This window comes from Melanerpes formicivorus, unplaced genomic scaffold (assembly GCF_026170545.1).
Source record: "Melanerpes formicivorus ecotype bairdi unplaced genomic scaffold, bMelFor1.0.p_v2 SCAF_56, whole genome shotgun sequence".
NCBI classification, from domain to species: Eukaryota; Metazoa; Chordata; class Aves; order Piciformes; family Picidae; genus Melanerpes; species Melanerpes formicivorus.
Genome location: NW_027142408.1, coordinates 3,968,117 through 3,993,873, shown reverse-complemented (window position 1 = coordinate 3,993,873; position 25,757 = coordinate 3,968,117). Strand labels below are relative to the sequence as shown.

Genomic DNA, 25,757 nt, shown 5'->3' with positions numbered 1-25,757 from the left:
TTCCCCTAGTATGTTTGTACATTCCCTTAGAACTATTTTCCATGTCCATATAGAAAGAAAGTCTCCCAAAACGAGGAGGACAGAGAGAGGTAGGTAAGGAAATATTATCAAGATGGAACTTGGGCAACAGTTTTAAATGGTAGAGGGACAGACTTGATAATCCTCTCCAAGCCTTTTTGCTATCATAAATTATGATACAGAGCACAAGAGAAAGAACCAAGTCAAGCTAAAATGAGGAGATAATTCCTAACACTGATATCAATTAATAAAGTAATCACCCAACCTGCTTCTGCTAACACCAGCAGCAAAACTCTCAGCAATGGCATCCAATGCAGAAAAACTAAAAGCTCCTTTACCAAACTAGGTGCCCAGTAACTTCCTCTGGGATTTAAGGTTTGTAGTTCCTTTTTTCCCCAGACATTCCTATTTTAAACAATATCCAAATGACCATGCACCTACAAAGAGCGGAGAGTTTCCTCTCAAGTATTACAGAGATGGGACTTAGCATTAAGCTCATGCAACTTACAAATGAGAGTCTAATCTCATGGCTGGAAAGGCCACTGTTAACTTGAGTGATGCATGTGAAGGGAAGGTGGGAATGAGAAACAGGAATATTCGGTGTCTTCAGGGTGTAACCTCTGAGAAGCCTCTCCTGAGGCAAAACCACCTCCACAACACCTCCTTCCCATTCTTTGTTTGAATTCTCTCCAGTTGATCAGTTTTCCCATTCTTTCCTTACTCTACACTACCAAAGGTCTATAGAAAGAAGAATGTCCACCAGAACAAATCAGACACATGAATTCCATCTTGCACATGGAATATCTGATGACTTCTACATCTTGCATGGGTAGGACTGAAGCAAGGCTGTAGAACTTCTCTGGAGCTGGCTCAGAAGATGTAAAATGTAGTAATTTCTTCCTCCTTTTCTCCTGTTACTTGTTTTCTGTTACAGAGGGAATAGAAGACTCAACACCGCACCAGAATTGAGCTCTTCCAAAGTGACATCACCTTTACACTTGATCCAGGAATATTCTGACTATCTAAATCCAGTTTCCCTTCGATTCAGTTTTCAGTATGATTCTTAGCTGTAAGGTATACTCTCCATCGCTGTTTGCAACTATCAAATAATCAGATCAATTAAAGTACTCTTTCTCCAGCTGAAAAGTTTCATGCTTAAAAGCTCAACATGAGAAACTAAAATCAAAACCTGGAGGAAGAACTGAGTCCAGCACAACAACTTACCCTCCACTAACCCAGCAGGCCAAAAAGAACTGTAAGAATATAAATGCAAGACCCCTCAGCCTAATATTTGATGCAATGATATCAATCCTGCATTGTGTTTTCCCTGTTTGAAAAGTTATGCAAATGTTCTTTTTACCTCTCGCACTATGATCACGTCAAACAAACGGCGATCTGATAGTCTGTCTCACAGCCCCTGTGGAACAGTCTTAAAGGTCCAGGCTGTCCCTTGTTTTGCTAGACCAAAAGTGGCTATCATTTAACTCTGAAAGGGAGTTTAAAGGTCAGTCATTCTTCTGAAAGAACTCAGGAAGGTTGGGACAATTCCACTCAGCTCCATGATACTGCTGATCCTTCAAGCACTGGCAAGCTTAAGAACAGAAGACTGAGATGGATATGCAGTAGACAGCAATAAAGCAGCACTGAAAGCCTGAGCTCACACCTTCCATTGGCAAAATGGAGCAAACATTTAACTCATGTATAAAGGGAAAATGAAAACAATCAGAAAAATAGAAATGAAACAAACCCATTCTATTAGATCAAGTAGTTGCATGCTGGAATTCAAAGGCACAGCCTCTTTAGAGTCTGTGAGAAACTAAATCAAAAGCAAAGAGACAGTGATCACAATCCACATCTGAATTCTGTGAGCAAAGTTTGTTCAGGTGTAAATAAGCACCACACAGAAGTTTGAATTGCTGTGTTTTGAATGCTGTCCATTTGAATGCTAGATAAATTGCCAGCTGATGTGACTCAAGAGACCTCTAGCTAAGAAGTCTGCTGTTGGTTTGGTTGTTTTACTTCCTCCAGGATTAAAATTATGTCTGTCTGCTCTTTACACAAAGACAGAGGGAACCAAACTGCTGGACTGAGTCCAGAGAAGGGTATGAAGATGATCAGAGGCCTGGAGCACCTCTCCTGTGGGGACAGGCTGAGGGAGCAGGGGCTGTTCAGCCTTGAGAAAACAAGGCTCCAGGGAGAATTTAGAACAGCCTTCAGTACCTGAAGGGACTTTTGACAAGGGCTTGTAGTGACAGGATAAGAGGTTATGTCTTTAAGATTGAGGAGAGTGGATTTGGGCTGGAGATTAGGAAGAAATTAATCACAGCAAGGGTGGTGAGACACTGGAACAGGCTCCCTGGGGAGCTCATGGATGTCCCTTCCCCAGAGGTTTTCATGGCCAGGCTAGATGAGGCCTTGAGCCACCTGGGGTTGGAACTAGGCGATCTTGAACATCTCTTCCAACCTAAACCATTCTATGGTTCTCAAACTGGCACTGAAAACCACTCCCTGGCAACAAAAGACTCATTAACTAGATGCAGGATTTCATGTGTTCACAGAGCTGCTCAAGCAGGCAGATCTGATCAAGAAAATTCCAGAGGTAGGCTATTTTGGAAACCAAAGCTCTACGTCAGGAACCTCCCAAGGCAAGGATCGTGCCAAGAACGCTACACACAGAAATGGCTCTATGCAACAGGCTCCCCTTCCCATATCCCACAGCAGATCCACTGATCTTACACTACCTAACTGCATTTCAGTATAGGAAGTAAAATCTTCACTGGTGAAACACCTGTATTATAATTCTATCTTCCATTCTCCACAGTACTGGTGGGAATGACACAGCCCCTAGGAGAAGGAAAGCAGGCTTCTACTGCAATAACTGGGGGGTTCTTGGGCACGTAAGCAAAGCCGCTCATTTCCACTGGTGTTTTGTTCTCTTCCAGCCACACCACCACTTACTTTGAACCATAAAACATTGTAAAGTTGACATTAATGAGAAAATAGCTACAGAGAGCAGATAAATGTAAGAGGAGGAGAAACCTTACAGGAAGATTAATCTCATGCTCATAGAAAAAGCAGTGTTTTGGGGATACACATTTAAAGTTCCACTTTAGGGAAGCCGTTCTCACTGGATCAAGGACAAGCTTTATCTACCTACCATGTCAGAAAATTATTCAAAATGTCAGTGGAAATGGATTCAGAAGCTGTGGTAGGAAAGGAAAATTTTAGAGACCTTTATTCTGTCAGGCACTAAGCAACTCTGGGTGCTCCTAAACTCCTGCTTTTACTGGATAATGTGGCATGACAATATGGTATCCAGCAGGATGATTTCTTAAGCATCATCCCAGATACAGGCTTTGCAATTTTAATCCTTGGAAGAACTGCATTGCCTTCTCATTGCCTGTACCAAAACAAAGTGCAAATGTCAACCAAGAAACTTTGCAAGGCTAATTACAGAAGCATTTTCTCCACAATCTGCAGCAGTGCCCTGAGTTGGGGTACCTTCCCACTCAAACGCCTGATGCTCAGGTACATTTATGAGCTGAAACGACAAACAAAGACACTGAAAGATGTTTTCTTTCAATGTCTCCATCATCTTCTTGACATGCAGCAACATTAGATGTAAAACTGAAACCCAGAACATTCATTAGAAAAATCAAGCCTGAGAGAATCACAGGCAGAGTGTTACTCTGGCTCCACAGGACTTCTGCTGCAGGTTTTGCTTGTGCTCCTCTATCAACAGGCTTTGTGTTGCAGTAACATCACATGATACCAAGATCATGGTGGTATTTCTGGTACAACCTTTACTGAAGAGATACTAAGGGAGAAGTTCAAAGAAGAGATCAATCAACTATCAATAGAACTGGTAAATCTTTATAAATGAGTAAGCTAATCAACAGAGAAAACTTTTTGATGCTTAAGAGGTCAGCTTCCCTGGGCTAGAAGGAACATCGACTCACAGGATCACAGAAGGTTTGGGTTAGAAAGGATCTTTAAAGATCATCCAGTCCAACCCCCCCTGTCACGGGCAGAGACACCTTTCTGCAGACCAGGTTGCTAAAAACCCAATTCAACCTGGCCCTGACAACTTCCAGGGAGGGGGAATCCACAACTTCTCTGGGCAACCTTTTCCAGGGTCTTACTACCCTCACAGTGACGTGAGGACAACATTAGAACACACAGAATTGAATAGAGAAGATCCTAAACGTGCCACAGCAGGAATGATTTTGTTACATATTCCCATGTTGCCACTCTCACTAAAAAGCAATGTTTTAAAATCAGAAAGAGCTCAGCTCACCCTCTCACCCAGAAGACATAAGCAGAGATCCCATTGGGGAGGGAACAGCAGTGCCTGAAACCAAGTGATAAGAGACCTGGTTCTGATCTCCTTTTGGCTGAGATGCACCACTGTGTTCGAGGGTTTAACAGCTCACAGACAATGGCATGAGGCCACAGAGATCTCACACCACTGCAAATACACACTGGAGATTCATGAGGCTGTAATCTGGCTGTAAGTCACAGGCCATCTTCCTTTACATACACACATCTGAGGTTTTCATAAAGAAGCCACAGCAGGCAATGAAAGCCTTTTGCAGGCATTACAAGGAGAGCTGGTTGATTTCTCACTGCACTAATGCCTCAAGACATGACTTCATTTGGTGAATCCAGGCTGACCTTACAGCTAATCCTCCAAGCAGTGAGGACCAGCTGAGAAATCCTTAATCAGAACATCCATTGAAATTGTGCTGTATCTACTGGCCAAGGCCACTCCTTTTTCCTTGGGAAAAACACACAAGACAGCCAAAAAGGACAACTTAGTTAAGCCAGTAAGCAGTAACGTCTGTAATGATGTACTGCAGTAGCATAACAACATGCACATTTGAGAGAAGAGTCTTCTCATCTAGGTTACACCACTTCAAAATAGAGATAGAAGAGCATTCAGTACCCTTTGGCTGCAGTGAATAGTTGGAAGGTTGAAATTACATTCTCTGTCGATCACTGGAAGACAGGCAACGGGACAGACTATTGAACAATTTCACAGGGTCCTTTTGGCTGCCTTCCAGTCCCATCTCCAAGTGGCTGCTATTCTATTAGATGTAACTGGAGTCTACCTTTAGGATGAGTATCTTCCTTCCTGGCAGGTTTTGTTCTTTTTCAAGGCAGGGAAACAGCCACAGACTTAACAAAGACTGCCTCTCCCCAAGCCTCTGCTGAAGGGCTTGGAACTGGAATCAACACCGTGGCCACAATGCTGCTGCATGGCTGTCTTGCAAACGATTTTCTTTACAGTCACACTGAAAATGGAACAGCTGAGGTTAGGATAACCCCAGAAACAGCTATGCTTTCCAATAGAAAAGATTTTAAAGTGGCAGTATGCTTTGAGAGACCTTTGTTCCATAGCTGCAGAGGAAGATCCTGCATTGCAGAAAGGCTGTAAGCTACAGCTGAGTCTTGTAAATAACAACAGGAGTATTTGTAATTCAGACCACAGGCTAAGCTGGCTGCCTGGTTGCATGTAAAAGCTTCATGCTTTTAATCAGGGATTCCAGGACAAAGCTGAACCTACTTGAAGTGTCTTCAAAACCTGCACACATAAAAGGTTAAATAAAATCTCTAGTCCTGGGTTAAATTCCTAGGATAATTATTCATTGTTTGGACTGACCAGATATTAAAGATGTGGCAGTGCACAGGTTCAAAAGCATGGCTTAAAACAACAAACTCAAAACAACATCAATCTGTGTCTAACCTTGAGTGCCCTTGGGGTCACACAGATAAAGGCCAGTTCTGCTGTGTGACAGTTTTCCATGGCTACTGGCTTCAAAATTAGCCAAGCCTCTACTTAATTGACCAGCTTCTGCTGGTTGAGTTACAAGCTCTCCTGGCCACCAGGCTTAGCCAATTACTAATGCTCCTCATGGACTTTCTTCCTGCTCTGCACTGCAGATATTAGTGCAGCACAGAGGCTCAGATGCACACAATAAACTGGCACCTTCTGCATGTTGCATCTCCAAGAAGCAAACCACTAAGAAGTTTATCAGGCACTTATGCTCCCTGTAATAGCCAGGACTGATTCATATTTACCCTGACTCATGTAAGCTATCACAGTCACATTACTTTCAGCAAAAAGCATCAGTTAGGAGGAATTTGTGTCAGGGCCACAAGCGAAGAACTCCACTGCAGCGTGTCTGTACTACAGCAGTTCCCTCAGGACCTGCCAGCAGCAGCACCAGGACAAGCAAGCGTACCAGTCTGTCTGTTAGCAGGAGCCCAAATCAGTTTCTAAAACATCACCAGGCAAACCACACTCAAAGGCAGCATGATTTCTTTTTGTTGCAAACATAAACAGTCTTCTGTTAGCTTGGAGAGTGAAGATGGGGAGTCAACACCACATCAGAGTGGAGCAGAGTCCCTCTTCACAGTAGGCAAGGAACACATTAATCATGTAAACAAAGTCTTTTGAGGGAAAGAAAAGGAGAGACTATCTCTCTTTGGGATCAGAGAAGCAAACATGCAAAACTCTTGATTTTAGATCAAGGGGAGTCTAGGGGGATAGCTAATATTTGCCAGTTGCTGGGTGATTGGTTTCTGTACACAGTGAAAGGCTAAGGATCTTGCACTTAAGATACTGCTTATTTCTTTCACGTGCTGCCGGACACAGTCACAGCAGTGGAGTACTGACAATGGCACTAATCAGCCCCACTTCCCAACCATGCAGCACTCCTGTCCAATCTTCCACAGCTTATAATATAGGCACCATTATCAGATGATTATTTATCATTGTCACCACTGAGATAATTAGCAGTGCTATACTTGTTGCACTCCTCTTGCATGGGAAAGAAGCCCACCTAAAATGAACGGGAAGCTCATTACCCCTGTTCTCTGCCCCTAAAAAGCAGCTTGTGTATCAGAGAGCACAAGGCTGCGGAGCCCATTCTTTCCATCTGGAGAAAGGCTGGAATGTGCAAAAGGAGGTACCAAGAACGACTAATGCTCACCAGACCTGGGATTGACAGTTTGCACAGGATTTTACTGAGAAGGGAGTTTATCACACTGAAACTGGAGCCAAGCTGCAGGGTCAGTTACCCTTCTTTCTTGGAAGCTTGTTTATTACTCTGCAGAAATTTGGAAGAACTGATCACCTGCAACACTCCAGGTAATCCCACACAGTTCTCCTTCCTCTAGCTAGCAGAAGGCAAGCCCTCCTTGAGTGTCCCCTTCGCCAAGTCTCTCTCTGTTACATCCAGCTCCCCACACCCAGGTCTAACAGCCAAACTCAGTTTAGCTCTGTTTAGGCTCTACCTCTCTACCATGTCTCAGCCTCCCTGGAGAGCACCAAGAGAGGATACAGAGATTACAGCACAGGTTAGGTGATAACCCAATTTTGCTCCTGATTCATCCACTTGAGAGTCTGGGAAACAGAACATCATCAGAGTCTTTCAACATCAACTGATTACCACACGGCTGCAAGAGTTTGCTCCTCCAGGTTCAGCAGTTTCTTTGCCATTGCCTGTATGAGTGAGGACAGAATTCAACAGAGTATGAATGTGCAGCTGTACCTGAAACATTCTGAGGAATCTGTCACCTAAAACTAAACAGTCACTGATAATGATAACATGTATTTTGTCATTACAAGTTCCTATGCTCACCACATCTCCAATGATTTGCACAGTGTCTTTTTGTTCACTTCCAAACAAGCTCAAGGGTAGAACACTTGAGCTGGAAACTGGAAGTCAGGTTAGGTGCTCATTCATCAATTAGTAAAGAGGACTTTGCGGGTCAGGTTCTGCCCTAGTGTCAGCTGTCAAGTTGCCTTCCACAGTAACTATTTAAATACACACCTACAGCCACACCCTGCTTTTCCAGTCATAAATATAACTGCTTTCATCCATGGGAGTTGCAGGGTTCCTGGGCAGGACGAGGACCCAGCTCAGCTCTGCGTTTGCCTTTGTTCCAATGAAAGCAGACAAGAGATCCATTCTCTGCTCTGACTGCTTGTAACACCTTACCCTAACCAGCAAGGCTAGCCCAGACCCTTGTGAATGGCAGATGTGAGCAGTAAAAGAAAGGCAGTTCTAGCTTTTGGGTTTGGAGAACTCCCCAGTTCACAGTTTGGGATTAAAAGTATTACCAAAAAAAGTTGTTCCAACTCACCAGGCAGGGATCACAGAGCAAAGAGCTCTCCAGCTGGCGCTCAAGCTCATGATGAAGTAGTAATTTGGGAGGGAAAGAGAAGTTCTGATATTCCAGTATCGGTTTCACGGGACAGAAAGAATTCTCCCACCCCTGCCACAGCCACACAGATGCTGTACTTCTGGATCCTGCTGATAAGATACAGCCCAGAGGTTTTCTGTTATCCTCACAGCCAGTGCAGACATGCTGTGCCAGCCTTGGCCAACATCCCCCATGTCCTATTGACACCACGGGGGTCCACATGTTTGATCTGCCACATATCTTCCAACACAGTTCACCAACTCTGGAAATCTAAGGGAACAGACTAAATTCAGAGGAGGTTTATGAGCGTTCTTACTGAGGATGAGTTACGTCACTGGAGAAAGGATAAGATCTCACATCTCCAGTTCCCACTAGAATGGATGGAATATGCCCAGGACAAAGCCTCTGCTGCTGATCGAGCCCATTCCTACCTCTAACCACAAGACCTGAAGTTCTGCTGCAAAGACAGGTGGCAGCTGAGACAGCACAGTCCTGGCGCACAGCAGGCTTGTTTCTAGCTCACAATCTGTTTCTGCTACTGATGTAAATGAATTTTCAGTACAATAAAGTGAGTCTGGTCCCTAAAGATTACAGGGAGCAAGAAGAGAGCTCCCCAGGTTCCTGCCAATATTTTGAGCCCACGGATTGCTTTGTATCACTGTTTGCACAACTAAAGAGATCTGACAACAGGACTGGGGCTACCTGTGCACATTTGTATCTGCAGGGCTAGGGGCACAATGTGAAGTTGCAAATACTGAAGAGGCATCCTGGTTTTAAAGCAAGTCTACACTTAACCCCGTTTAACCTCATTATGGCCCACATGTCATACTCCAGTTTCTCTTTGGATGGAGATGCATTGGTTCCACAGGACATAGCCATTCTTCTTGAGCTAGTAAGTATCTGTTTCAGGTCCCAGAGGAAGAGACCTGAAACATAACAAAGAAAACAACTCTTCCATTCAGAGAAAGAACAGCACAAAAGATGTTCTCACTATGCAAGTGACTTTCATCAAAGCAGGACAGAAACCCAGAATGGCAAAGGAAGGGCTGTGGAGTGACAGGGAAGGGACAGAAAAGGTGGGAGAGAGGCCTTTGATATGTGATTGCTTTTATGTGCAGTGCTGGGGATGGTGGACTCAGCATTTAAATAGATTGACTGCCACTGTACACTGACATCTCTGTAAATAACTACAGCACAGTAAGATTCACCATTACAGTGCTGGTGGGTAAGGGAAGAGCAACTGATGTCATCTATCTGCACTTGTGCAAAGCACTTGACACTGTCCTGCACAACACCCTGATCCCTACATCAGAGTGGACCACTCAGGGGATAAGGAATTAGCTGGATGGTTGCACTCAAAGAGTTGCATTCTGGAGCCTGCTGTCAAGTGGAGACCAGTGATGAGTGGGGTTCCACAGGGGTTACTGCTGGGAAAGGCTCCAGGGTGACTTCTGTCTTTAGAGCTTCCTGTATGCAGCTTTCAAGGACATGAATTCCTTTTATGAAAACACAATATGGGGACATACAAAATGCTTCTGTGTCACAACTCTCTTTCAGCCCTCATGGAGAACACTCCCCATGACTAAGAGGTACCTGTCCCAACAGAACGTTCATGGACTGCAGGAAATCAGCCTGAAGCAATGCCCTAGTGCAACACATCACTTCTGGATTCCTTTTATACACCTTCAGACTACTGCTTACGTCATGGCTTACATCAGTCATGTGAAACATTCCCTGCTTCTCGCGCAAGACTCTCACACTCTCACACCCGCGGGGTGACAACCTGCACTTACAAACCAGCCTCCGTGTCTGTAAGTCCGTGAGGCTCAAGACAACCTCTGTGTCTGTAAGTCCGTGAGGCTCAAGACAACCTCTGTGTCTGTACGTCCGTGAGGCTCAAGACAACCTCTGTGTCTGCAATTCCGTGAGGCTCAAGACAACCTCTGTGTCTGTAAGTCCGTGAGGCTCAAGACAACCTCTGTGTCTGTACGTCCGTGAGGCTCAAGACAACCTCTGTGTCTGCAATTCCGTGAGGCTCAAGACAACCTCTGTGTCTGTAAGTCCGTGAGGCTCAAGACAACCTCTGTGTCTGTACGTCCGTGAGGCTCAAGACAACCTCCGTGTCTGTCTCTGCAATTCCGTGAGGCTCCACGCAATAAACATTTCTGTTTGGAGTGTTTTGTAGCCGTCGCAGTAGAGCAGCGGCAGCCCACATGTCAGGATGGCCGAGCGGTCTAAGGCGCTGCGTTCAGGTCGCAGTCTCCCCTGGAGGCGTGGGTTCGAATCCCACTTCTGACACATGCATTTTGCATGCCCACGCACCCCCGCACAATCATCACCTGACAGTGCTCCTCACCCTGCCCCTCCACACACGTTTACCACCCACAGAGATGCTCTATGCTCTCCTGGGGGACAGGCAGCCTTATGCAGCTCTATGCCCACAAGCTCCAACTGGCACAGCGCAGCCTGCACACCAGCCCTGCACAGATGCCTGCTGCTGATGACCACACCAGCCTCACTCAGCCTCACACCCAACGGCACAAGCCCAGCCTCACATGCTTCACACACACCTCAACCACAGGGGCAAAACACATGCTTAGCCTCAGCCTCAGTATTTTGTGTGCACCTCTGGTACCTACAGTTTCAGAAGGATGTGAAGGTCCTTTCATGTGTACAGAGGATGGCAACAAAGCTGCTGAAAGGCCTGAAACACCTCCCAGGAGGAGCAGCAAAGGACACTGCACTTGCCTAGGGTGGGGAAAAGGTGGCTGTGGGCTGACCACATCATCCTCTACAGCTTCCTGAGGAGGTGATGTAGAGAAGCAGGTGCTGAGCTCTTCTGCCTGATACCAGTGATAGGACATCTCATACATTACAAAGTCTCAGCTCCTCCTACTCCCAGTTCTGCTCCTTCTCTTCCTTCTCCTCTCCATCCCAGAGGCACTTGCTTACCATTCCGCTCCTGAGGACTGCCTTATTATTCCCTGTGGCTGCAGAGCATTTGCTGGGAGGAGGGTAGCTTGAATACTTTCTATTGGTATCGGTTATCTGCTGCACCTTTCACGTGTCAGAAAGCTAACCTGTCGGTCAGAAGGACATTTTCTCTTGAGGGTTGCTTGCCAGATATACCCCTGAAACCTTCCAAAGCAGAACTGGTACCACAAAATGTTGTGTCCTACAGACATGTTCAAAGGCTTCTGGCCATTACATGGTTCCTCAGATGTCTCACCTTTTTTGGATGCCTTTTTAAAGCCCTGCCCACAACCCTAACACTGTATCACAGCAGAAAGCTTTTCTCCCTGTACCTTTATTTCCTAACAAAAAATCCCAATATCCTGGTAAGCCCCAAACCTCATTCCACAGAGCGATCTATCTGCATCCTGCTTGTATGTACAAAGCCCTGAGGTTAAATTTTCAACATGATGAATAGTGGATATCTGCACAAATCCCACGGCCTGCTGATGGGATTGGCTCATGCAGCTCCCTGACACCTCTTCAAACACTCCTAGTGGTGATTTATTTCATCACAGTGCTATAGAAGACACTTAGGAAAGCATCTTCCAACTCTGCACTCAGCACCAGGGACCGGTCCAAGGGAACAGGACCACCTGAACAACCGTGCGCTGCATCGCTGCAGGCAGCGGTCACAGGTTGTCGGCTCCGTATTTACGTGGTCATAAGCTGCCTTTCTTGCTGACACTTCAGAGAGAGTGAAGGAAAGCATCAGCACTGCTGGCTTCCTGGCACCAAGCCTGGGAGCAACTTGGTGTGCCTCGTGTGCACAGCTAACGGCACTTGGAGGGAAGGTTTAATTAAGTGAGTGTCTGTGTGTGCAGAGAAGGAAGCAAAGGTACTCAGGAGAAAGCAAGTGCAACTGCTCCTGACTCAGAGCAGTAATTTGGTGAGAGCACTAAACGACTTCCAATTAATTAGAAAACACTGCCTTAGGTTTTGCCAGAAAGTACAGGAAAATCAGCCTGAAAGGAAGGCTCTACAATGAAGGCTGTAGATCTAATCCATTTGCTCCCTACTTGTTGGAAGATGCCAGGGCAGTGCACAGTCAGAGGGGCAGGGATGGTGAAGCTAATCTGATATGCTGGATTTCATTAAGCTCCCTAATTGTATTTATCAGAGGAGCACTGGAAGCGGCTGGCCTGCAGCTGGTATTTTTGAGCTGTTATTTCTGTAACAGTTCCAATGCTTATATAAACAATCAAAAAAAACCCAAACCCATAACTTTTAGAGCAAATCTCTTGTAACTTGGGAGCCATGTTAAAAGTGTTGCTGCTGAAATGGAACTTACTGCGTGCTGGTTTGAGCTCCATGGCCTGGTTCTGTGCTTACACAGAGATTTGTTTTCTCTTCACACTGTCCAGAGGGATGGCTCTCGCTGACAAGAGCAGTTCTGAGGAGCAGGGATAATTCACTTCCCACTAGACGTGGTGCATGATTTATTTTGGAGAGTGTTCTGGGTATGATTCATTGTTCTGCCAGTATTATAACAAAGCCAAAAGGGGCAACCCAGGTTTGGACAGGGCTTATGTCCTACTGCATTCGCCTTAATCCCTGTAATCATTTTACAGCCTCAGCAAAGTGCGACTCCCACCCTTTTATCCACCTTTCCACCAAGGAAGGAAACTTCCTTAATTATTCACCTAAGTTTTCTTCCAGCAGAAATGGACCTTTGTGAAGACCCACTCCAAGACTCCAATGAACTCCATGAGGAGCTGGGGATGACCACACAGTTTTAACTTCTGTCTCTGTCTGATCTTCCATCTTTAATACAACTCTAACTTTGCATTAAAAAACCCCAGTGGAAACACACCACCAGTGGCTTAACCCTTGCCATGGTGAACCCTTTTTTCCCTCTGTGTGGCAAGTGATTGGTCAGCTTCTTCCATTCATCTTCTTTTAGATGAACTGCACTGTCAGATGAAACCTTCCCTGGTCCTCGGAGCTCCACTGTTCACTTCCTAACACGCACAAGGTGACTCTCTGACCACAGAATTCTAGGTCTGCTTTGTAAGATCTTTCTCTATTCCTATTGATATTTATCTCAAGACTGGAATAGATGTGGCAGCTTTCTTAGCATGAAATATCAGATGTGTACAGCAGGTGAGCATTCTCATGGGAAGGGAAGAAATAAATGCCACAGATGCATCATAGGAGCAGCAAAGCTATTCAGGAGAATATTGCCCAAAATGGGAGACGCCATCAAAAGGTTATTGACCTTTCAGCAAAGCATTGCATTTTGCCTGGCTTTTCCTAACCTGAGAGAAAAGTACTACTTTGGCATTTATTATCAGAAAGTAGTTGTGAACAGAATGCTGTTGCTTCTCTGGGCATTGTGGAGGGACCTAGGTGCTTCCACTTCTCATGACAAAGAAGAGCATCCTTAGGGATGGGATGGGAAGAGTCCAGCACCCAGGAAAATGAAGTACCTCAGAGTATTCCAATAAAAGTAGTGAATTCTATGGTGTTAAGACTGTTTCTGTGGTCTTAGAACCTTTGGAAGTTCACCAGTTCACATGAAGTGAGAAGAGTGGTGTTGTGCAGAGTGTAGGGAGACAAGAGAAACATTGCCCTTGCTCAAACCACAGCTCATACACCAGACCTGCCTGCAGCTCCTCAGGCAGTGCACAGGCAGGCTCTGGAATGTGCTGCAGCAGCAACACTGGAAAAAACATTTTGTGGTGTGAGGGTGGTCAAACACTGCAACAGTATGGGCAATCCACTGCAGCTGAGCTGGCTCTGGTCCTCTGGACTGGAGGACCTCCAGAGGTCCTCACCAGTGACCCTGTAGTCTGTTGCTATGAAACACAAAGAATACCTCCACCTTGTGAAGCCTCTGAACCCCAAATTTCTGGGAGCAGGGAAGATATGTCCTACTGTTTGTCCCACTGTTTGCCACTGTATTGATTTCTTCCTTAGGCTGGTCTTGGCTACCTTCCCAGAGCATGCTAGGCAGCCCATTGGTCTGATCCAGCATGGATGTTCTTGTTTGTGTTAAGAGGATACTGGGCTAAACTGCAGATAAGGAGTAACTCTAATCATGGAGAAGGGGTTATTTAGGAGAGAAGAGTACAGCAATGCAGCTATGCCTGTAATCCATGCAGGGCAGCCCAGGGAGAAGCCTGAGAGTGAGCTCTGTTTCTCCTACAAGCATTGTACCTCAGGGTGACGAGGCAGGAAATCTGGGCATTGACAGTGCCCAGTCTGACCCAGCTGGCCGCTGCTGGGGCTCAGCAGCTAAAGTACAAGGCAGACTGGTAAGGCTCACCTCTATGAAAACCCAACACAGCTTCCTCTTAATTGTCTTTAGGCCAGTTGTTGGGGCCCTAACATTGTCTGAAGAGCTAAACACATTGATGTCTGTGTTACTTGACCACTAGGAGGCTTTGATTTGTGTCACAACACTTACTCAGCTTTACCTGTTTAACAGATTGGACTACTGCATTAACAACTGGCATCTTGTAAGGGGTCTGAGAGCTTTGCCACAAACTCTACAGGCCACAGTAAGAGAAGCCAAAAAAGAGAAAGATTTGAAATGTGGTACTTCTGGAGATGAAGCAAAGGAAGTTACAGAATCAGAACCTCCAGAGACTGCTGCTTCTTCAGCTGGGAGTCCTTCTTGCCTTCCTGTAGAAATGTCAGGTTCTTTATAAATAAACAATTTGCTCCTTTAAAATAATTGCTGGTGACTCAAGGGCTTAGATTTGTTGTTGTGTAGTTTAAACATCCAGGCTGCAACAGCTCTAAGCCTGTGATCTTTGGGGAAAAAGTAAGGCTTTAATCATATTCAGAGCTAGCCTCCCCTTCGTCTGGTGCTTTGCTTGCCTTGAGAGGTGAGTGCACCTTACTGAATCTCTGGCTTGTTTTGAAACCCACTCCCTTACTTATGCAACCTTCCCTACCTCGAGACTGGGATTTCTGTTTGCCCTCAGCTGATGTCAGTCAGATATAGAGGCAGGCTCACACCCCTCTGCAGTTTGTTTCTTATGTTCCATTTGGTGTTTATAAACTACCCTTAAAAACAAAAAGGTTTCTCATATGAAATGGGAGGGAAGAGAAAACTGCACATGCCAATGCAGAGGTATTTTTGGTTATTGTTATGCAGTAAACCCCTTCTTGCCTGGCAAAGACCTTCATGCCTTCCTGTGCAAGGGGGAATGACTGAAGCAGAGCATGAGTACCTCCAACTGACTTCATCATCCAGCAAGACTGACCTCCAGCTTATACCTTGGGCTATCTTTCTTCCAAACATGTTTTCTGAAAAGCAAACCCAAACCTTTTCCTCACCCTGCATGCTCTTGGTAAAGCAAATGTAGGTGAAATGCTGGCTTCCAGAATGAGAGAAACAATCTTACTGATTTCAGAAGTGCCAGAGCTTTGCCTGCTGGAGCAGCTTGGACAGCTGTCCTGGTCCGAGGTAGAAAAGAACTGATTCTGTTCAGTGATTTCATTTCCCAGCTCAGTCTCTCCTAAGTGACTGAGCTTTCTGAAGGTAATGCTGTCTCAGGTAGGGTCTGCCTCTAGCAGTGGTAACGCTTGGTGTTCAGCACCGAGGACTGGTGTGCAGACCAAGGTCACTGCTAAACCTTGTCTACTACCTTAAGGCTATAGAAAGTAAAAGGCCTTGCCTGTGGGGAGGACAGTTCAGGTATTCTGCTCCATACATATCATATTCAGTACAAAGCTGAAGGATCATAAAGGTCAAGCTCTCTTCTTCAGGAGCCAGCCTCCGAGAAGGATTCCTTCTGCTCGGCTTTTGATCCCAGCCCATGAGCTCCTGAGCAGTTCCAGAATGCAGCTTTTGAACCTGGTTCCTATCTGCTGCTGTGTCCAGTCTGGGACTTGCTCAGTGCCTGCCCACAGCATCAGTGGGGATGGTAACTGCCACCAGTGGGAGTGGGTTCAATATTTGTATACACTTCACATTATTACTTCTATGAAAGCTGGGTTTGTTTTCTTGTCAGTCTAAGTCTCTCACCCTTATTCCCTTTGTCTTCTCTTTGGGAAAGGAGAGGAGTTAATAAATAAATGGCATCTGTCTTTCATCTAGTGGCTGACCCAGCCCTAGCTGTTGACAACAGGGTTTGTCTGGACACTGAAGAGCCCAGCCATATGCATGACTTATCTTAAGGGTCTCAAGGCTCTTGCTCAGAAACCCTGTGTCTCCTGAACCTTCTAAAGCATCAAGAACTGTAAACATGACAAGAAAGATGTCTGCAGTTTTACTCACACATTAATTGCCTGACATCAACTGAGAAGTAAATAAACACAGTAGCATTCCAATGCAATCAGAAAGAACCAAAAGAAATCCAGCCCCTGAGATGTTAGGTTGCTCTTGGCAATTTCAGATGCCAGTTACTCTCAGAGAAGGAACTTAAAGGCTATAACTGACATGCAAGTATAACCCTGCAATTAAGGAATCTGCAGGCAGTAATGAGCCACTCACAAAAACTGCAAGGAGCAGCTAAGAAACACAACAGGAGAATGAAATAATGACAGTTGGTGTAGACATGTGGATGACTTTCTGTAACAAAAGCAGAGGTGCCAGGTTGGCAGGTTAGCTCACACAGACACCTCTGAAAGGCTCTACACAAGGGGGAGCAGAGCCTTACTGACTTCTGTAACAATGACTGAGAAAACACTACTCACTTCAGCTGAACTTGGACAGCCTCGAATTCCTTTTGTGTCCTCATTTGTAAAAACATAGATTAGAACAGGTTGCCCAGGGGGTGGTGGAAGCCTCAGCCCTGGAGGCTTTTAAGGCCAGGCTAAATGGGGCTGTGAGCAACCTGCTCTAGTGTGAGGTGTCCCTGCCCATAGCAGGAGGGTTGGAACTGGATGATCCTTGAGGTCCTTCCCAAGCCTATATCCACATATTCATGTTTTATAATTAATGGTGCAGTTACTTGAAGCAAAATTCAAAAGCTCTTTGCCACAGCTCAAAATTGCTGTGATTTTGTTTGTAAGAAGCTAAACTGCTATTAGATGGACTGGTAAATTCAAATGTGTACCTTCCAGCTATGCAACCATTTGCTGTCTGTGCAAGCATTTCACTGGAGCTTAAGCTCCAGTACAGAAGACTGATTGGGCTACACTGTACTGAGTCTGGCAAGGATGGAGTTAATTTTCTTGTCTCTTAGAAGTCTTTTGAAGCCTCCAATCTAGGCTAGAAAAGCAGAGGAGAACTGAGCATGCCATCCAGGAGAACTACTCTCCAGCTGCATGGAGATAGTTTAAACAAGTTAGAGGTTTCCTAACTGAAGAATATATATGGCTACAGATTAGAGCACCCACGGACATCATCATGCAGTGGTAAGCAGACAATCAGAGCTGGCTGCAGACCTTGAGGATGTGCTAATTTGGAGCCTATCATTGCAGAGCAACTTCCTCACATGAAGCTGGTTCCCACAAAACAAAAATCTCTTCTCTAAAGCCATTTGCATACTTTTCCCTTCCACAGAAGGACAGTGGTATTGGCAACTGCTCTTGCAAGGCTGGAGTAATCACACAACATCAATGATCCAACAGAAACTCATTGGTATACGTGCTGACCCCTGCTACTTCAATGCTGGTGTCCATTGTAGAGTTCATTAACTGGAGAAGAATTAACATGGTAGAGAACAGGGTGAGAGCAGAATACAAGACAGCATGGAGAAACCACAACAGTTCAGTGTTTGAGTGTTTCAGTCTCCTCTGGAGACTCTCACAGCCTGCCTGGATGCATTCCTGTGTGGCCTGCCCTAGGTGATCCTGCTTCAGCAGGGGGGTTGGACTGGATGATCTCTGGAGGCCCCTTCCAACCTCTAATGTCCTGTGATTCTGATTCTGCTTCAGAACACAGCATCAGCTCTCAAGTTAAACTGCAATCAAGAGGAATTCACCTCTGTTAGCAACTTCACACTAACAACACAGCTTCTTAAGCATCAGCTGAGAAGTATCTTCCTTGTGCATGGGTCTGGTCAAAGCTGCTCTGATAGGAAAGTCACTTTCACTGACTTGATCATTCAGTCTGTGCAGCAGGCATTACCCACTGGAAATAACCTTGGCATGCAAAATGAATAAAGGTATAAATCAAAAGTGGAGCTGAGATACTATTCCTGATAACCTCCCAAGATCTGGTGGCAGGAGACAATTCAGGGGTGGAGTCAGAGTTTTGTCATTTTAGTAATGCTTTGTGGAGATCACAACTAGCAGTTTATTATTAGAACTAACCAGAAACTAGATGTGCAAGGAAGTAAACCTTAACTCTTGCTATCCCATAGAAAAATTGCTTTGTTCCTCATAGCATTTCCAAGTAAATAGAGTATTTGTTTTTAGGAAGAGATTTAGCACCACAAACCAAGGTTTTCAAAACCTTTCCATAGTTGTAAGCAATCAGTTTGTAGAAAATGATCAGTGAGAGTGAGACTTTTCCTGCTCACAACTAGCTGTCTTCTGTGAAAAATTCAATTCAAAATGGCAGAACAAAACCCCTGACAAGGACTTCATCACTGCCTAACTAAAATGTAGTACCAGCCTCAGGGATGCTTGATGCAATTACTCACGTTACACAAAGACAGCTACAAATAGGGAAGCCCACTCTGCCTTTCCCTTCTCTTTTCTTTATTCTAAGTGGCTCAAAACAGTTGGTAGGAAGTCAGAAGTAGCAGAGCACTGTACAGTGGAAAGGCAAAGAACTTCTGTTCCCTAGATGTGCCTTTTTGTCATGAAAACCTGGTTGGCAGACATGAAAGAGAATTTCTATTGTCTGCAATATTCCTTGTGAGGAATGTTCATTTGCATAGTAATCAAGATTTAATCTGGGAGGAAAAGAGAAAAAAAGATCAAGACTGACACTGCAAGGCTGCCAATCAAAGGAAACTCTTCCTTTTGCCATTGGTTTATAATGCTAAGAAAAGATAAAGAGCTTTCCCTGAGAGTAAGAAATCAGTGTTTAGATTAGCCAAGAAGGAGGAAAATGAAAAAGTGAGTTGGCAAAACCAAAGCAAAACCAACTAACCCACCTGAGCACAGTGAAACCATTTCTTTCACCTAACAAAATGTCTGTGGTTACCTTGAGTCTTCATGGTCTGCAGAGGCATCCCATTAAACCCAGAAGTCCTCCTATGGGAAGTCTGCAGTCCCACCACTGCACCCTCAGCAACAGTTACCTTCACCTCACCACACTGCCCAAACCTCAGCTTCGGTGCATACCTGGAAATAAGGCCACAATTTCCTCTCCTGAAAAGTTACCCTGAACAGGGACTGCATTTGCATCTCCCATGCAAGGTACCAGAGCCTGGAGTCAGGTGGCAGCAGCACCTCAGGGAGGCACACTCTGTCTTACTGGATTTGTTGCTGGGTGCTGTTATCTGCCACCCTAGATTCCCATAGGCATGGAAGATGCTGCTTCATATATGCTGGTTCCTTAAGGGCAAGCTAGCCTTCCCCCTTCCCAACCATTCAGCAGGGGTGAGCTGTTTCTCCAGGTACCAGACCAAAGGTGCTCTGCCACTGCACAGGGCTCAAGTTCCACTGGGCTGCCGTACAGCTGGGGCACAGGGGCTGAAGTCCTCGACTGACTTGTACTAAGAACCTGAAAGTCTGCCAGCAAGCAATAATAAGAAATCAGTGAGCTCATATGAAGGAGGAGTGCTCTATAGTACCTTTGATCCATGGAGAAATCACACTCACTTGCAGAAGCCCTACAGGCGCACTAGCTGGTACCTGGCAAGGTGCCTCAAGTGCCACAACAGCCTGAGCAGCTGCAGGAACTGAGAGGGAAGCAAGGCTATGCTGTCTGCTGACAGAGAGAGGACTCCTGATGCTCAAGAAGAGCACTCAAAGATGCAGGCAGTAGACAGCAGAGATTCAAAAGCACTGATTTTTTGGGAGAGATTTGGGGTCTGACATTGAATCATGCAGAAGATGTGAGGAGGTCACCTTGTGTTCAGTATGGATCCCCTAATGTGACAGAACAGAGCCTCTCTTACATGGTGCTTTGTTGTCCTGCTGTTATTTTCTGAACCCAGAAAGCAGGAGGGATGCCCTCCACCATTAGTACAGTGTCTCCTTTGTCACTCCTGCTGTGACCCAGAATACCTCGGGAACACTGCTTGCCTGGGTGCTACATGGCCTGCATGCCACCCATCTGCCAACTAATGCAGCTCAGAGCCGTGCAAACAAAGCCCAGCCAGCCAGGAGAGCGATGTGCCCAGCTCATGTATTGTGTGGCACAGCACGTTCAGAGGATGGAACACGGTCAGGTTAGAGCCATACCAGCTGCACTGCTGCCTGGAGATGAAAAGCATGCCCACAAAGGTGAGAACTGACCTCTTGGTGCCAAACATGACGGTGCAGGCTCCTTCTGCCTTTAGGAATGCACAGCACTGCGACAGGCTGCTCCTGTTGACCTGGGGGAGAAGAGAGAGAGCTGGTTTCAGAGCAAGCAAGGGCCTTGATTTTAATATCCCAAACACTGAGGACATTAGTTCCAGTGCAGCTCCAGAAAACACCTGGCAATCCTAGAGAAAGACAAAGGTTAGAAAAATGATGTAAAGGTTAACAAACAAAAGATGAAAGACTGAAACCTACTGGTAGGGCTTAAACCTGAGATTGCTAAAGTAGATACCCAAGAGAAGAGTTAGGTATAGTGCTGGCTGCTAGTGCAGTGTCCAAAAGCCTCTGAAAGGAGAATTCATGTACCCAAGCCAGAATCACAGAATGGCTTGGGTTGGAAGGGACCTTAAAGATCATCCAGTTCCACCCCCCCTGCCATGGGCAGGAACGCATTGCACTAGCCCAGGCTGTTCACAGCCTCATCCAACCTGGCCTTGAACACCTCCAGGGAGGGGACATCCACAGCTTCTCTGGGCAACCTGTTCCAGTGTCTCACCATCCTCATTGCAAAGAATTTCTTCCTAATCTCCAGTCTAAAGCTACCCTCTTCCATTGCCCTCTCTGACAGTGAGCATGGTGAACCACTGGCACAGGTTGCCCAGAGGTGGCAGATCTTCCATCCCAGGAAACATTCCAGGTCAGGTTGGAGAGGGCTCCAAGCAACTTGATCTAGTTAAAAATGTCCCTGCTTACTGCAGGGCAGGCTTGTACCAGGTGACCTTCAAAGGTCCCTTTCAACCCAAAGCATTCTGGATGCAAAGGTGCCAGAAGCAGCTCTCAGCAGAGCTGGAAGCTGAGATTCAACCTACTGCACAGCCTGGGAGGAACAATCACAAAGAGCAGCCTGAGCAGCACCCTGGGTGCCCTGCATGCTCCCTTCAGCAGGCTCTGTTCACAGCCAGCTGGACCTTCTCTGCCTGAAGAGCAGCTCAATGGCAGTGCAGGCAGGCACTCGCCCCTCCAGCTCGAGGTGTGCCCCACAGAGTCCTTCCCACCAGACTGCAGCGGCTCACAACCTTCCTTGGCTGCGCCTGTGAAGGCCACCACACATGCCCACTGCCCTCACAACATGCCATCTTGGTGGCAGCCTCTGTGCTGCACCCAAGCCTCCAACTTACAGCAAAGACACAGCTTACAAAACCACAAATGCTCTCCCAGTGCAGCCCGTTTTCTGCACATAAATGTGCAATGAATAGCACTGCTGTGCTCACCAGGAAGAAGCTCTGATTTTGACTGATAAGAGGATTTCTGTCTACAAACTCCCTCCTAAATTCCTAAGATGCTCAGGGGGCCTTCCTATCTCCATGTCACAGCAGATAAAAATGACACCAGGTAGAATGTCTCGTTGCCTCCAGGTGAGGAATTGGTCTTTTCACAGCACTGTACTTCATCAGAGGTTTGACAGTGACATTTTCCCTCTCTTTCCCATTTGCTCTTAAGGCATTTCATTTGCTTGTTTTGTGTAGGCTTGGGGGTTGTTCTCATGTGGCATCTTCACTTGTACAGCTGCAATTAAATGGAACCTCCTCCTTCCTTTCCATGCCCTCTCTTTCCAGAGTCCCAGCCTTGCAGCTGGGCAAGCAGCAGAAATACCATCAGCCTGCAGTACATGTCCCTTCCCAGGCAATTATTCTCCCTGTCACTCATTAACAGCAGTCACTCTATGCTGAGAGCTTAACAAATGCGTGCTTTAAGTTTGCTCTCTTGGCTGGGAGTTTCCAAAACCTCTAAGTAAGCCAAGTGTCCACTCCAATTGAAAGTCACTGGATTTGGGGCATGCATATTCCCTGCATGTCTTGGGAAGTCACTCTCCAGTTCCTGCTTATGACTGTCAAGCTAACTGGCAGCCTCAGCCATGCCTACGCTCTCAGATACACAGCTCAAAGACAGGACATGGGTGAGGTTGAGGACTGCAACTTAGCCTCTTGCCCACTGCACACGCTAAGCACCTCAAGCCATTCAGACAGCTGATTATACAGTGTGGAGCCTGGATCTGCAGAGGCACTGCAGGAACCTGAGGCAGGCATTCCTTTCCTCATAGAAGCAGCAAAGGTCAAGCTCCTTAATTTAATTTTCAGAAGTATGGAAGCCCCAATCCCAAATCTGAAGATGAGAGCCACAACCCCAGAAGCATCGGTGGAACCTTGTCACTGCAGAATTTAGCTCCAGTTTGTTCAGTCATTTGATGGTCTCTGCTTCCATTAAAGAGCACCATTTACAAGCACCATTTGTTATATTGTAAAGCATCTTGTATTAGTAGGTCAGGCTGCCTTTGCATGCACAGCAACTCAAACTGAAGGGCTCTGATGCCTTCTGTCTCTCGTTGGATACCCAAACCAGTGTTAGTGATGTCACAAGGTACTGTGGCTTCCCAGAGAAGAGGAGAAGCTATCTGAGGGAAACCAGCAGGTATAAAATTGCTGAGCAGCTGAAGATCCTCCCTTGGAGGTGACTGGTACACAAGTCAGAAGAGCAAGCTGTTGGCTAAGCTGCCACCTTTCACAGCAGAAACTTTACTGGCAGCAGCATCCTCCTTTTACTTGAGACACAACCATCTCCTTTTTGGAGAAGAAGGCTGAGACAGTCACCAAACGTTGAATGAAACATGCATTTGGACTTTGGATACGTTATCCCCTGCACAGAAATGCTTCCCCCCGCATTTGGCTGGGTTAGTGAGCTGCTGCTGCACTGCATGCCTCCCTGGTGGAAGCTGGTGTCCTCAGGACAAAGTGGCAGACCAGCCTGGGGGGAACTGTCCCTGTCCCCTTCCATGCAGCCACATCAAGCTGCTGCTGAAGGCTGTTTGAAGTCATCACGAATGTGGAGAGAGCAGGTGATGTTGCCACAGTTGCAGCAGGATGAAGTGACAACACAGCTAATGCAGGTGAAACAAGCTCTGTGCCTCAGGAAGCTTTGATACGCTGCCACATTAAATACAGTATGGGATGGCTCCTGAAACAAGCGCTGTGCTTGTAGTAAACCAGCAAGGAAAACCCCAAGAAAGACTTGGCAGACACTGAACTCAGGCTGTCTCTGGGAAAAGTCTGCTGAGCAGCAAATCAACAGCCAAGCAAAGCATGATGTTAACTGGAAATAGCCCTAATTCGATCCTTGCTGCAAAGCAGTCACTCGATGGATACCAAGAGAGGCCTGGTAAGCCCAGGCAGAGGGCTGATTTCCATTTCTCTATGTATTTCCTCTGTGCCTTTGGTTATTTTTTGTAACTAGTCTTTGTCACTTGGCCTCCAGTCTGTGGGAGTGTTTATGTTTACCCCTTTGGGGTAACATGCTTTCTGTCCTGTAGCCCTGGGCAGCTCCTGGCTCACAGGAGGACAGTGAGCCAATACAATGAAGTCCTATTCAAGCACAGAAAACCAAAGCAGAGCTACTAAAGACAAGACTGACTTATCTGAAATGTAAAGGGAATCTACCACAGCAACTCCTGTGCTGTGAAACAAACCCAGCTGCCACCTGTTGCTGATCAGAGGTCAGTTCAGTATCCAGAGTGTAATAACCAACTCCTTTTTCTCACTGTAAGCCATGAGGGCAGCTACCTTATGACCATTCAGGAGTATAGCTCTGCCTTTTTTCACAAAAGAGTTCCTTCTGATGTGTGAGGGGAAAGTACTTTAGAAATGGTAAAGTTAACCTCATATATTTGACCATGGTGACTATCTCCTCTGACAGCAGTCTCTCACGGCAGCCACGGAGCTGCCCAAGATCTAATGCTATTGTCTGTTATCATTACATCTGTAATCCCCTTCAGTTAATCTTCTTATACTTCTGTGGTGGTTTTTTCCTTGACAAACTAATTACAACACAACTGCTGCATGCTCTTCATTTGAATCATGCAGTTTCCATGAGGGGGGTGTTCTTCTTCCAAAATGAAGTTATATATTTGAGGGGTTAAGACAACAGCAAGGGGAAAGAATGACCAGTTTGGTGCCTCGTCCCAGTGGCAGCTTGGGCAACCTCATCTGATCATTGTCCTTTCATCTGTTGCTTTTAAACCTTCATCTTTCATTCTTTAAAACATGTTCACCAGGGCCTCACAATACCCTTCATTTCCATGTGCTTGCCTGTGCTTCTCATTCCTACACTGGGGAATACCATGTGTGTGTCTTTCTTGGGTGACAGCTCAGCGTAGCTTCTGCCACAAAATCTGCACAGCCTCTGTCACTCATTCCCTGTTAGATTTATAGAATGGTTTAGGTTGGAGGGGACTTTAAAGATTACCTAGTTCCAAACCCCTGCCATGGGCAAGGGCACCTCACACCAGCCCAGGTTGCTCAGGGCCTCATCCAACCTGCCCTCAAACACCTCCAGGGAGGGGACATCCACAACCTCCCTGGGCAGCCTGTACCAGCGTCTCACCACCTTCACTGGAAAGAATTTCTTCCTAATAACCAGTCTAAAGCTACCCTCCCCAAGCTTAGAGCCAGGCTAATGCTGCAGACAAAATATTACACAGTTACCTAATTTACAGCAGCAGCAGGCCTGTAGGAATCCTAAGTACTTCCATGGAAATAGAGAGGTAGATACAAAACAATTCCTGGGACCAAAGCAGATGAGCTGCTCTCTCCTGTACTCTTTTGCAGTGCTCTTAAAGGTAGCGCTACTGAAAGCTCAATTAACTATTGCACAGATGAAAAGCCCTCTCTCCTCAGAATAGAGTAACCTCACTAAATGTGATCAATGGCAGGGAGCAGAACTCTACAGAACTCACTCTCCAGTTACCCAAAACAAAGACAGAAAGCTTGGGAGGACGGAGAAATGGAGAGGAGCTCTGGCTGTAGTTATCTGGACTAATTCACAAGGGAGCAGAGAGAGTACAACTCAGACAGACCAAGCAGAATGCCAAGCATAGGAGTTTGTTAGCTGCCCTCCTCTGTGCCTGGTCACAGACAGCAGTAGGCTGATCTCAAAAATACCTGAGTATTGGTTTTCACATACTGATGTCTAAACTGAAGCTGTGGCAGTGATTTTAACTACAGCCCCAGTGATAATTACTTGTATCTGAAATGAAACAAAATGTCACCCAACTGTACAGAAGGATATAAAAGTCATTTCAATACATCACTTTCTTATTAAATAGGCACTCAAGCACTTTCACTTAATCTAGTCTGTGATATTCAAAA

The 25,757-nt window shown here is 46.0% G+C and overlaps 1 protein-coding gene and 1 non-coding gene across 9 annotated transcripts in view; one reads left to right on the top strand and one right to left on the bottom strand.

Annotated features, from left to right (window-relative positions):
• Positions 1–25,757, bottom strand: part of OXR1 (oxidation resistance 1) — a 190,956-nt gene that overhangs the window by 140,580 nt on the left and 24,619 nt on the right. For 5 of the 8 annotated variants that reach the window (XM_068161275.1, XM_068161276.1, XM_068161279.1 and 2 more), the window contains exon 2: positions 20,554–20,633. In XM_068161275.1, coding sequence (XP_068017376.1) covers positions 20,554–20,570 — 17 coding nt within the window. In that variant the 5' untranslated portion in view covers positions 20,571–20,633. Of the gene's footprint in view, positions 1–8,169; positions 8,185–20,553; positions 20,640–25,757 lie in introns of those variants that run through there. The other 3 variants (XM_068161272.1, XM_068161273.1, XM_068161274.1) reach the window with 3 other exon arrangements.
• TRNAL-CAG (transfer RNA leucine (anticodon CAG)) lies at positions 10,445–10,527 on the top strand. Its single transcript has one exon. It is a non-coding gene; the product is annotated as a tRNA-Leu (tRNA).